At 35.9% G+C, this 12,436-nt stretch overlaps 1 protein-coding gene across 26 annotated transcripts in view; it reads left to right on the forward strand.

Annotated features, from left to right (window-relative positions):
- Eif4g3 (eukaryotic translation initiation factor 4 gamma 3) overlaps positions 1-12,436 on the forward strand; it is a 294,828-nt gene that overhangs the window by 150,245 nt on the left and 132,147 nt on the right. For 15 of the 26 annotated variants that reach the window (XM_058571091.1, XM_058571090.1, XM_058571092.1 and 12 more), the window contains 2 exons: positions 769-882; positions 4,314-4,346. The exons of 4 other annotated variants lie outside the window; for them this stretch is intronic. In XM_058571091.1, coding sequence (XP_058427074.1) covers positions 769-882; positions 4,314-4,346 — 147 coding nt within the window. Of the gene's footprint in view, positions 1-756; positions 883-4,313; positions 4,347-12,436 lie in introns of all 26 variants that reach the window. 7 more of the 26 variants (XM_058571082.1, XM_046418851.2, XM_046418855.2 and 4 more) reach the window with 3 other exon arrangements.

A 12,436-nucleotide genomic window follows, 5' to 3' on the forward strand; every position in this document is an offset into this window, starting at 1 on the left:
TTAGAATATCGTTTCCTGCCCTGCATGATGAGCTTTGGCTAGAAGGTGTTTCTGTAACAGCTTTCATTGTATCTCACATCCCTCTTTGTACCTCAGCTCTGTGTATTCTTCTGAACACAGAAAATCTTCTTTTTGTTCCCCACCACTGCTTTTTTGCCTGGAATACAGGAATACTTCATTGCATTAGCTCCTATTCATTTGGTTTTATGCATGAATCCAAATTGTTGAAATGTACCAAAGACTTAGTCAAAGAATTAGGACAGCATAGACTGCACCAAAATGTAATCTCTTTCTTACCCTCTTCCTGTCTTTTCCGTGTGGCCCTCTTTTCCAATACCTGGTCTTAGATCCTGGTTCTCCCCACTGGGTGGAAGAACCATTCCAAGGAGGAGGGACTTTTGTCCTAGTTGCCTGTTTGCTTGTGTGTCTCTCTCTCTTTCTCTTTCTTTCTTCTTCTTCTTTTTTTTTTTTGCTGAAATGGTCAACACAATGTCTGGTGCAAGTTTTGTTCTGAGAGTGGTTTGGGGATGTGGACACTTGACTACTTGGAGCGGGCCTGAGGTCTCATCAAATCAATTTAGATAGGCCCTGGTTTTAATCATTAAGCATGGAACATTATGGTAAGCTCTGATTGCAAAGAGTTCTATGGACCTCTTACCCTTCCCCATTTTTCTAATTATTGGAAAATAAAAGAATTAAATTTACATGGTTAGAATTGGCGCAAAACCTGACTGAAGAGCTGCATCTCTAAACCAGTTTTTTTGACAGCCCAGCAGAACAGTGCCAATACATTGCACAGACAACTGGAAGAGGAGGAAGGTTTTGGAACAGACTCCCGTTTACAGGTCCTTGGCTGGAAGAGGCTGGATAAAATACTGCATTGTAAGCAATATAACAAACTGTACTTCTTGCAGGCAGTGGTGCCTCTGGCACTCATAATTTTTGACCACATCCACTTATTGGCTGATGAACGCAAATGCATTGATTGCTTCCTCTCTGAAAGTCTAACCTAGCGTGGCAGTTTTTGCCAGGCATAGTGGGGAAAAGAATAACAAATTGGGTGGGTCTTCTCTATTGGGAATTAGTTAGGAATAATTTGGGGTTTAGGTTTTTCTTTATTTTGAACTTGAAGTGGGATATTCTTTTCAGATAAATTTGAATTTAAAAGATAAATTTCAAGGCTTCTTTAACCCCCCCTTTCCATTTGATAATTGAATATCAAGGGGGAAATTACCTATAGTTGTCAGCCATTTTTCTGTGGTCATAAACTCTTCAGAGACTATCCTTTATGCAGTTTTTTGCCATCTGCTCTGCTAGTGACCATTACCACCCCCATTACTAAAAACCACACATATAACATTCCATTACATGCCCCAAAACAAGTGCAAGACTAGCAAAACCTGGACTATTCTTGCTTATTGTTTTGGGTTTGATATTCTTTATTTTGTTTATGTTGGTGCTGGGAGGGTGAAGTTGGGATATGAAATTTGGCAGTACTGCATTTTCTGTTTACATCCCAAGTTGCCATAGTCTAGTCTCATTCATCCCACAGCTGTCTTAACTGGGAAGGAGAGGAGAGGTAAGGTGTTGCACTAAGGAAGGGCACGTCCCATGGCTTTGTAGAGCAGCTGAGGCTTACTCCATTCTATTTCTGCATTAATAGGCCATTGGCAATTACACAGTTTAGGCTTTTCTGTTCTTCATTGGGTAGCTAACTTTGCAATCAGGTGGCTTCAAATGCCCTCACTTTTCTGTCAGATTATCTTTGTGCCTTTATTTCTATTTGAAACTTAGTATCTTAGTTAAGTTCATAATGTGGGACGTCTTATTAAAAAAATACTAATAAGCTACCTATCTATTTCATTTCCTTATTGTTTTGGAACTCTTAAAGCAGTTTTTTTTTTTAAATAGTCTTAAAAATAGTGAAGCTATTGATATCTTGAAATTGGGAAAGAGAACAGTTTGGCTATTGTAATAACCTGTAACCACTGGTTATTTTTATATTTTGTGGTGCCAAACACTAAAGTTACATCAGTGTCACATTGGGTAAACCAAGTATGCATAGAAGGGTGAGTGTGTGAGTGGATGGGTGGGTGGCATTAACATCGATTCCAAGTTCACATAAGGCTGCTTTCCTTTATATCTACAATCCTCACCATCTTAAAGACCCCTCTTAAAAAAAGAAAAAAAGGGATTTTCTCTTTTTAATTAGAGCCAGCAGCGACTACAGTTTGTTCTGTTGCTTACAGTTACCCTCAGCATTAAGACTATTGTCATTCCAAATGAAAAATTCAATAGCCAATGGTGACTAGTGCAAAATAGACTAGGGTACTATCCAAGGGTACTTTCCCACTACCTTAAGTTGTGGTTTTCTTTTCTTTCTTTCTTTTTTTTTTTTAATATATGTATAATTTTATAAGGTAGTCCTCTTTGTTCATGGAAAGTTCTCTACTGAATGGAGCATTCCAAATATGTAAAGTTTCAACTATTATATTAGAGCTTTGGAAACGGGGCCTTTCTGTGGAACAGTGATAAGACAGGTACTGCTGTACTCAGGTTACTCTTTTACATGGCCCTTCTCTCCCATTTTCTTGAAAATTCTCCTGTGAAGAAACATCTTACTTCCACCCCCTACTTTCATATCACATGGGTGGTATTGCTTATTCTTGAAATTTAATGTCCATAACAGAGATATGATCTATTTTGTTCTCATAATTGGAAAATTAAAAGACATCAATTTCTTTGAAGAGAATATTTTCCCCAATAACCATAACTGCTGCTGTGACTACTATTCTGATTATAGTGTTTAGCCAATTATTATGGCCCACCTAACACACCCCTACACTATAAATCATTAGGGAGTCTTTCATTACTTAAAACAATAGTTGATATTTTTGTTTTTAAGGTGAATTCTTGACAGAACTGTCTTCCAGGTTATCTGACATTTTGGCCATGTGGTCCAATGAAATTTGTTTACATTTTTTTGTGTGTGACAACAGTGTTAGTTGGGAAAACAATTCTGAAACTCTTGCAAGATTCTATTGCACATGATTTAAATTCTGAGCATGAAGGATTGTTTCTTAATCTTCAGTCTAATTCATCTGTGGTAATAAATTCATGGAATGTTCTTCATAGGAAGTATGAAGGTATTAATACTTTAAAGGTATTAAATAAAAACCCTGTGTGGTTTACACTCAAAACATTTACTTTCTAAATATTTTCATTATTAAAGAGGGTGATTAACATCATCCTACCTAATGTATTAGTACTATATAATATATGGCTGTACATGCCCCTGTATTTTTTTCGGTCCTTTTTAATTGAAACATAATGGAAGCCAAAGTTTGCTCTGTTGAATTGTTTGATTTTAGAGGTTTGGCAATAGAAATTTTCATGAATGAGGAGCTTTTCTTCCATTCTGAGTTGAAGGAAGCTTTGGAATATATATTATTGACTTTGAAGCACTGTATGATTTAGCTGAGGAATTAGGTTTCCTTTTCCTTTTATTCTCATAACAAATAGCAGTAGGTACATAAGTATAGTGTTTGCTGTTCTCAACAAGTAAGAATGAGAGATTTGACTTTTTAAATTTTTTTTTTTCTTTTTTCCTTCTCAAGCCTATAAATAGTACCATTTTGATTAATCATGTAAGACACTGATGTTCTTTACCAGCTATTTGCTTTGACATGCCTGGTATTAAATTTAACAGTTAAATACATTTAAAAAGTGTATTTTTCATAAACCTTTATGCTTTAACTTCAAGAAATAAGAGGAAAATACAGAAACTTCAAATTCATGTATAAGATCCCTCATTTACGTTAAGAAAATTTGCTATTAGTCCTGTTACATTTATTTCCTGCCAGACATTATAATGATCTCTTGACTATTTCTTGTAATGTAAACGCATTTCTCATGTCATCTGGCTGTATCAGTTACATATAGCATACTTGATTTTCATGTTTGTCTTAATATAATCACCCAGTGTCTAAAACTTTCATCTGCCTGATTTAGGCTTTATTTATTTATTTGTTTATTTGAAGTATTCCTATTAGAGAGCACTCTAGGTATCTAACAGCTTAGCTGTTTTTCTTCTAGCTGATAAATGACAAACTATCTTGGTAGTGTTGTTAACCTGTTGAATCGTAGTACCTGTCTGTCACTGTCCTGCAGCAAAGCTTTGACTGTTCTATGTTTTTTTTTTTTTTCTTGTGGGTTTTTTCTTTTGGCATATTGTGTGACATTTTGGTTTTTGTTGTTGTGTTTCTGACTCTTTGTGCCTTTCCTTTTGTGTTTGTTTTCCCTCCTTTTCTCAGTTTGCAGCGGGGCCTCGACCTGCCCATCATCAGGTACTGTACCCTTGCCCCTTCACTATCACCCTTAACTAATAGGCAGGAGCTTCAGTAGCTGCTGACTCTTAGAATGCTGCCACCCACGGAATCACCCAAATTACTCTTTCCAGAGTAGTTTCTATCGGATGTAGTTCAGTTCTTATTGTCCTTTAATAATTCCTTTGCATTTTGTTATTAATGTACCCCTTTGCTTCTGTTCACTGCAAATTTTTTTAATACTCTGATCTTTTTTTCTTTCTAAAAAAGATTGATTTGAAATTAGACAACTTTGAAAAATTTAGATATATTAAGACTTCAGAAACTTTGTTGATCTCTATCTTGTTGAAATTTAACTGAATGGAGCAGGCAACATTCTAAGGGTTTTCTGTTAACATTCTGATGTAATTTGTTTTGATGTGTATAAAATAGCTTTAGTATTTCTAAAACCACTATTAATATCAATTACTAACTTAGACCTAATGACATTAACAACAATATACATTGAATTGCTGTGTAAATTATCTTTATTCTTAGCATACATAGAAAATAGATGCCTTATTTATTTTTAATATTTTTTGCCTACTGGTTTATTAAAATGAATTTATTATAGGAATTAAAATTTTAAAAATGTGCATGCTAGTACTGTGTTATTTATCAAAACTTAGCATTTTGGGAGAACAAAGACTTTCATACACACCTTCCTCCTACTTTGGAGTGTTCTGAAACATCTTCTCCTGGTGTCCTGGGAGAAGTTTAGGTTAGACTCTAATAGATCAAGGTTTGTATTACCAGCTCTATTGTGTAACCAGTTGTTTTAAGCAAGTCTTTCTGAGCCTGTTTCCTCATATGTAAAATATGGATAAAACAGGGATAACACCTTCTTTTAGAGATTATATACACGTAAGGTATCGATACAAAGTAAGCAGCCAGTAAGTGATAGCTGGTTTAAGTAATTATTTTTATGTAACATAGTACTGTCAAAAAAATACGGGAAATATTACCAGTATTTCCCAGTGGTGTCATATTTAGAGCTTTTATTACTGACTAAATGGATACTGTTTAATTGAAGGCCTTCAGTACAAGAATCAGTTTCTTGAAATGTCGTGCTTTCAATTTGGATAACATAATGACTTTCTACATCCTGAAGTGTTAAAAGTACTTTGTAGGAAAACTAATTTTAAATGAATCGGATGTCTATTTAGATTTCATAAAGAAATAAATCTCGGGTAGTTTTTAGCCTTAAAAGATAGTATTGTAGGGGCTGGGATTGTGACTCAGTGGTAGAGCACTCGCCTAGCATGTGTGAGACACTGGATTCAGTCCTTAGTATCACGTAAAATAAATAAAATAAAGGTATTGTGTCCATTTATAACTTAAAAAAAAAACAGTATTATGAAGTGCTTTAAGAGTTTGGACTTTGACCCAGGAATGGCTCACTTGTAATCCCAGCAACTCAAGAAGCTGAGATAGGAGGGTCTTAAATTCAAAGCCAGCCTTCGCAATATAGTGATCCCCTAAGCTACATAGCAAGACCCTGTCTCAAATTTTAAAGAAAGTGTTGGGGATATGACTCAGTGGTCATGGGTCCCTGGGTTCAATTCCCAGTACCTGCACATCTTCCCCACCCCCACCTGCCGCAAAATAAGGGGGTGCGGATCTGGACTTTGCTATCAGGTAGACAGACCTAGGTTTGACTGTTTTTAATCTTCTCAGCACTGGGAATTAATCTTAGAGGTACTTTACCACTGAGCTATATCCCTAGCCTTTTTATTTTGAGAATAGGGTCTTGCCAGTTTCCTAAGGCTGACCTGAAGCTTGAGATTCTAATGCCTCAGCTTCCTAATGATTCCTTATTATTATCTGAGTGTTCCCACTTAGATAATACACAGCTTCAGTTTTGTTATCAGTAAAATGGAGATAGTAATACCATCTCAAGATTAATATAAAGAATCAGTGAAGGCTTGGGCTGTGACTCAGCAGTAGCACACTTTCCTGGCATATGTGAGGCACTGGGTTCGATTCTCAGCACCACATATAAATAACCAAAATAAAGGTCTGTCGACAACTTAAAAAATAATAATAATAATAAAAAAGAATCAGTGACATAATGCAAGTAAAATGATTAGCAGAGTGAGAATCCAGGACATAAGGGTTACTACTAGTACTGAAAAAGATAGGCCCTTAGGTAAAAAGGTGATATTATAACTTTCGTTTTTTAGTTGTGGTTGGACACAGTACCTTTATTTATTTTTATGTGGTGTTGAGGCTAAATCCCAGGGCCTCACACTTGCTAGGTGAGCTCTCTGCCACTGAGCCACAACCCCCACCCAAGATATTATAGTTTTTTTTAGAAATTTAGTCCAGGCTACATATGCAAGGTTGGAATTTCATTCCCTGTCAAGCCAGATTCTCCTAAAAGAGAAACCTGGGAAATCTGCATTCAAGAACCAGAGTCATAGAAACATTTAATTTGCGAATTAAGTGGTGAAAAGGAATTGGAAAAGTTTTCTGAGCTCCTTTTTTTTTTTAAGTTATTGATAGCTCTTTATTTTATCTATCTTTCTATCTATCTATCTATCTATCTATCTATCTATCTATCTATCTATCCGTGGTGCTGAGAATCAAACCCAATGCCTCACACATACCAGGCAAGTGCGCTACCATTGAGTCCCAGCCCCAGCCCCAGCCCCCTAAGCTCCTTGATATAAGGCACAGTTTAGTTTCTGTTTTTTTACATGTTCACTTTGTATACCTCTCTTTCTCTTAAGGCAGAGCATTAGTAAACGGAATTAACATTACCCTTGGCCTCATTTCTTTTTATAGATTGTCTTGCAATTGACTGATGGATTGCTGGGTAGATTTTGAAACTAGTACCATATTACAAAATAACCCATGCCCACCTTCTTATAAGAGTAGCCAGGTTCTTATAGATTGTTTATTAGTTTTTAAGTTCTGTTTCTCTGCTTGTATTCCGTAGCAGTGGTCTTTAAATCAGGATGGTATAAGCATTTTATAAATAGTTGACTGAGAAATTCTGTTTTCTTAACTTTTTTCCTGAGTTATTAAAGGCATGTGATATCAGTTTATCCTTACTTCATTCCAACAATCCAGGAAAACTTTTAGAAATCTATGTGGAGCAAGATTTTTCATGAGTAATATGACTCAGGAAAGTGTTGGCAGGTTGATCTTTAGCTGTGCTCAACCACTGAGCCACATACCTAGCCCTTTTTTATTTTTTATTTTGAGACAGGGTCACACTGAGTTTCTTAGGTCCTTGCCAAGTTGGTGAGGCTAGCCTTGAACTTGTGATCCTCCTGCCTCAGCCTCCTGAGTTCCTGGGATTACAGGTGTGTACCACAATGCCTGCCCGGCCTGTAGTTCTGTTGACTTCCCTGCAAACCAGGAATACCATGCTGCATTTAGAATTATGAGGGTTACTTCTTCCTGGTATCATCAGTTTGTGGCTTTTGCAGGGATACTTTAAATTATCAAATATTTTCTTTCTTTTTTGTCTTGGTGTTTTCGTTTTTGGCTTTTTTGCATTTTATTACCTGAAGAGCTTTTGGAATTGTAGTTTTCTTCAAAGGTAAAATAAAAAGTGTTGAGTCATTTTATTTGTGAAACACTCCTAGCTTTTAAAATTATGTTTCCTTTTTTTCTTACACTGAAAATCACAAGGTAATTAGAGACTGAAAGAACAGAAAATACATTCAGAATTAAAACAAGCCGTTGGGGCCTGGGGATATAGCTCAGTTGGTGAAGTGCTTTCCTTGCATTCACAAGGCCCTGGGTTAAATCCCCAGCACCATAAACAAAAACCCCAAAACAAGCCATTGATATGATTTTTTAGATTCTGACTTGTTTATTTCAAGTGTTTGGTCTTTGAAATCTGTGTAATTGTGGTTTAAAGTTATGTATGTACCTATCCTTATTTTACTTTTGGGTTTCAGAGTAGAGATCAGGTGGCTGGTTGCATACCATGACTTAGTCTTCTTTTCATTATGAGAAAAACCAGGGAATTAGTATTTAGAAATATTCATGGAATCAAATAATTTTACACCTTGCAGTGTTTGTAAATGCTAAATACTATGCATAAACAAACAACAAACTTCAAAAACCTTGACAGTATGTGCCACCAAGTAATATAGTACCTGGTGACAAGCATTGAAACTGCATTTTCTTCCTATTGTAGTTTGTTTTGTTTTGGGGGGAAGAAACAAAACAGAAACAACTCCCACCCCCAAGAATAATTCACTTATGTTATTTTTTCAATATAATCCCTAAAGATTTCTCTACTGAAAATGGTGCTGTTGTATTTCTAGGTTGAGACATAGTTGTATTGCTTTAGGTAGTCTCATTAAGTGAAATAAACCACAAGTGAAGGCTTGTGGTTTGCCTCTAGGGTCAGACCTGGCATGTGAATGTGAATAGGATAACAGATTAAGCATCTAAACAATCTTGTGACCAGAACTCAGAACTTTATGAAGGATAGTGATAGGCATTTGGATCTGGGGTCTTGTTCACATGGAATTATAGAGTGGGGAGCATGAAAAATGGAGAAAATGCCTATCAGGAGTTGAACCTCGTGCTTCAGCTTTTGTAATTACAAAATGGGTACAATATGTTCATAAGTGATAGAAATGATGTAATATAACCCCTATTTTTTGTTGGTGTTTGGGAATTAAAGTGCCTGGCCTGCCATATAACAGAGCCAGTTCTGCTCCTTTAGCAGCCAGTTGGCTTGCCTTTTTCTTTTCCCAAACATATTTGATCTATGAATGAAGTCTTCCACTAGGATGCTCACTTCCCAAACTGTTTTCTTAGGGATCTGACTGAATACCCCTTGTTCTTGAGAGAATTCTTAGTTTTTCCTTATCTGACCTAATATTCCAGGGCAGCATTGTATAGTACAGTTTTCTTTGATGATGGAAATGTTCTGAATCTGCACTGTTAGTACTATAGCTATTGGCCACATGTGATTATTGAGCACTGGAAGTGTGGGTAATGCAGATAAAAACCTGAATTTTAAATTTTATTTCATGAAATATGGCTAGTGACTACCGTATTGGAGAGCTCCACTCTTGGCCTTTCATCTTCTGATTCTTGGTGAAACCTAAATTATAGAATATTGACCACATGTTAGACAGGGAAATACAAAAAAAAAAATTTAGACTGAACTTTCTTAGTAGATTATGAATCAGGTTGATACCTGGGTGATATCCCACTATGTGGACTTTTTACTGCTTGTCCTTTTGTAACTTGACAGAGAATCTTAGCCTGTCCTTCAACAGCATTTTAGACTTTGAAAATATATTCACCAAAAAAAAAAAAGTCTTAATTGAAGATCTTACTGCTTATCCTTCCAGTACCCTGACTTATATTACTGCATAAAGATAGGGATTTCAGGAAGCATAGTTTTGGTATGTTTATTGCTTTCCAAAATAATAAGTACTCAGATTTCCCCTCCTCATGTGGGAAGAATTATTGTGATTGAATGGGATTTTTCTAGATGCTAAAAATGAGTAGAGATTTTCAAAGAATTTCTGATTATATAATTTGTTAGAGATGTGTTTGTTTTTGATGCTTTCAGTGAGCAATGTCATGCAAAATAATGCATCATAATTATTAGCAACTTCTAAAAACATTTATACTATTGTTATTGGCCAGGAAGCTTTGGCTAGTGTGGTAAATTATTGCATCTCTAGAAGAATTGTACAAGAGGAAACATTATTTTCGCTGGCTTTTGGAATGTTTCTGGAAAAATAAACAAATCATGAATATTCCGCTTTCAGCCTCTTTTTTAAGTGTATCCTAGCTCTTTGGATCTGCCCCCAATTATACATCAAATGAGTATTGTTATTCTGCTCTGCCATTCTACTCTGGCAAAATGGTAAACCATTAAAAGACAAGGAACTTAAGTACTTGAACAGATGATTCTTTTCTTGTGCATGGTTCTCTCTTCTCTGTTCTAATGGTCATGTAGTTTGGTATTGCATGATCAAGTTGTTATCTAAAAAAATCTGTACAATCTGAACTGATTGGTTAAATTTGCCAGATAAATGCTTCAAAGGAACAAATAGCAAGAATCCCTATATGAGCTTCAAAACCAAACAAAGAGCACAGAAGTGAAGAGCATAGCTTATTGACAAATTATTTATAAAGAAGATTTAAGGGTTTTAAATTATTCTAATTCAGTACTAGTCAGTGGCAAAATGTAATTGACAAAAGAGTTTCTGTGATTCTTAGTTTCATTAATGAATCACATGTGGTAGTACTTTGAGAATATGTTGCCCACTCAGCAACAAATAGTTTCTCTTCCCCATCTTATCCCCCTTCCATCACCTCCTCTCCATTTCTCTTGTCTATTTTTGGTTTTAGGGACCGAATCAAAGGTCTCTTATGCTAGAAAAGTGCTCCTCAACTGAGCTTTGTCTCCAGTCTAGCAGATATATTTTGAGAGAGGCAGACCTCACCTGAATATTATGTTTGGTTGTCTATTTTGTGAGACTTTTGATTAATGGGACCAAATTAAGAGAACAGAGCAAGCTGACCAGGAAGTTCAGAGTCAATGTGACAGGTGGTGAGAAGGAGGTGATTGGCTTGGGAAAAAAATAGTAGAGTGAATGTCTACAGTGGTGACAGTCTTGAGGTAATGTGGAGATGTGTCAATTATGGAGAAAGATCTGACTTCACTGTGGTTTTAGGGATACACATGGAGTGAGTGGGCTGATGATACAGACTGAAAAGTTTGGAGCCAGTAGAAAGAAAGCATTTCACTGTGAAATAGAGCTGTGACTTGGGTTGCCAATGGCATGTTGTGAAAAGACTTTGTAGCTTTAGGTAGATGATAATACTAAATGTCATATGCTGTCCTTCCAACTAGGAGTGTTTGACTCTTAAAATGATTCTTCACTCCTCCAAGAAGAAAAGGAATTCAGAAGGATTGTAAGCAGTTGGGGAAAATCCCTTCTAATATATATTCTTTTTAATAACCTGTGGTTTATTGGCAATGCCCATCCATCTGAGAATCTGATTTTTTTTGTCCTACTACTAAATCTAATTCTTCATTTGTCATTGGATAGTTAGAAAGAGGCACAGAAACAAGAATCCACTTTTTTTTTTTTTTAATTTCTTTGAATTTCTAGCTGGTACAGCTTTTCTAGACCTATACATATTAAAATCTCTGCTGATATGTATGTGTTTTCAGTTTCATTTTTAGGAGGAAAAATGAAGCTCCATGTTAACTTACTCTATTTTTTAAAATTTATATATGACAGCAGAATGCATTACAATTCTTATTACACATATAGAGCACAATTTTTCATCTCTCTGGTTGTATACAAAGTATATTCACACCAATTCGTGTCTTCATACATGTACTTCGGAATAATAATGACCATCACATTCCACCGTCATTTCTAACTCCACGCTCCCTCCCTTCCTCTCCAACCCTTCTGCCCTATCTAGAGTTTCTCTATTCCTCCCGTGCTCCCTCTCCCTATTCCGCACTTGAGGCACAGAAATAAGAATCCTCTTTTTTTTTTTTTTTTTTTTTTAAATTTCTTTGAATTTCTAGCTGGTACAGCTTTTCTAGACTTATACATATTAAAATCTCACAGCTCTATTTCATAGTGAAATGCAATTCGGATACTGATGACCACACTTGTTTGAAATATGTTGTTGTTCAAGGTCATGAGAAGGTAGCTTGTATAATAGTTAAAAGTACACACTTAGAGGCTAGAGGTATAGCTCAGTGAGGGAGCACTTCCCTAGCATGGGCAACCTAAAGTACATACCTGGAACATGACTGTTTAAACTGTAGATGGGAATTGACTTTCAGCAAGTAATTTAATCTCTATATCCCTCAATTTCCACGTATCTAATGGGGTGTTAATAATAGTGCTTGCCTTTGAGATTTGCCCTGAGGATGTTGCTTGGGATGTTGCCTGGTAGGTAGTAAGTACCATATAAAGTGTCACTGTTGTTATTTAAAGAGCCTGTATACATGTCTACCTAGCTTCAAAGCTGAAATCTTAGTGTATGAACATTATTGTATGTCAGTATAACTACAAATTTTGTGTTTTGGTGGCTTATCTGTATGTTAATAT

This window comes from Marmota monax, unplaced genomic scaffold (assembly GCF_021218885.2).
Source record: "Marmota monax isolate L192 unplaced genomic scaffold, Marmota_monax_Labrador192_F-V1.1 WCK01_AAM20220418_F8-fsc00008, whole genome shotgun sequence".
Classification (NCBI taxonomy): domain Eukaryota; kingdom Metazoa; phylum Chordata; class Mammalia; order Rodentia; family Sciuridae; genus Marmota; species Marmota monax.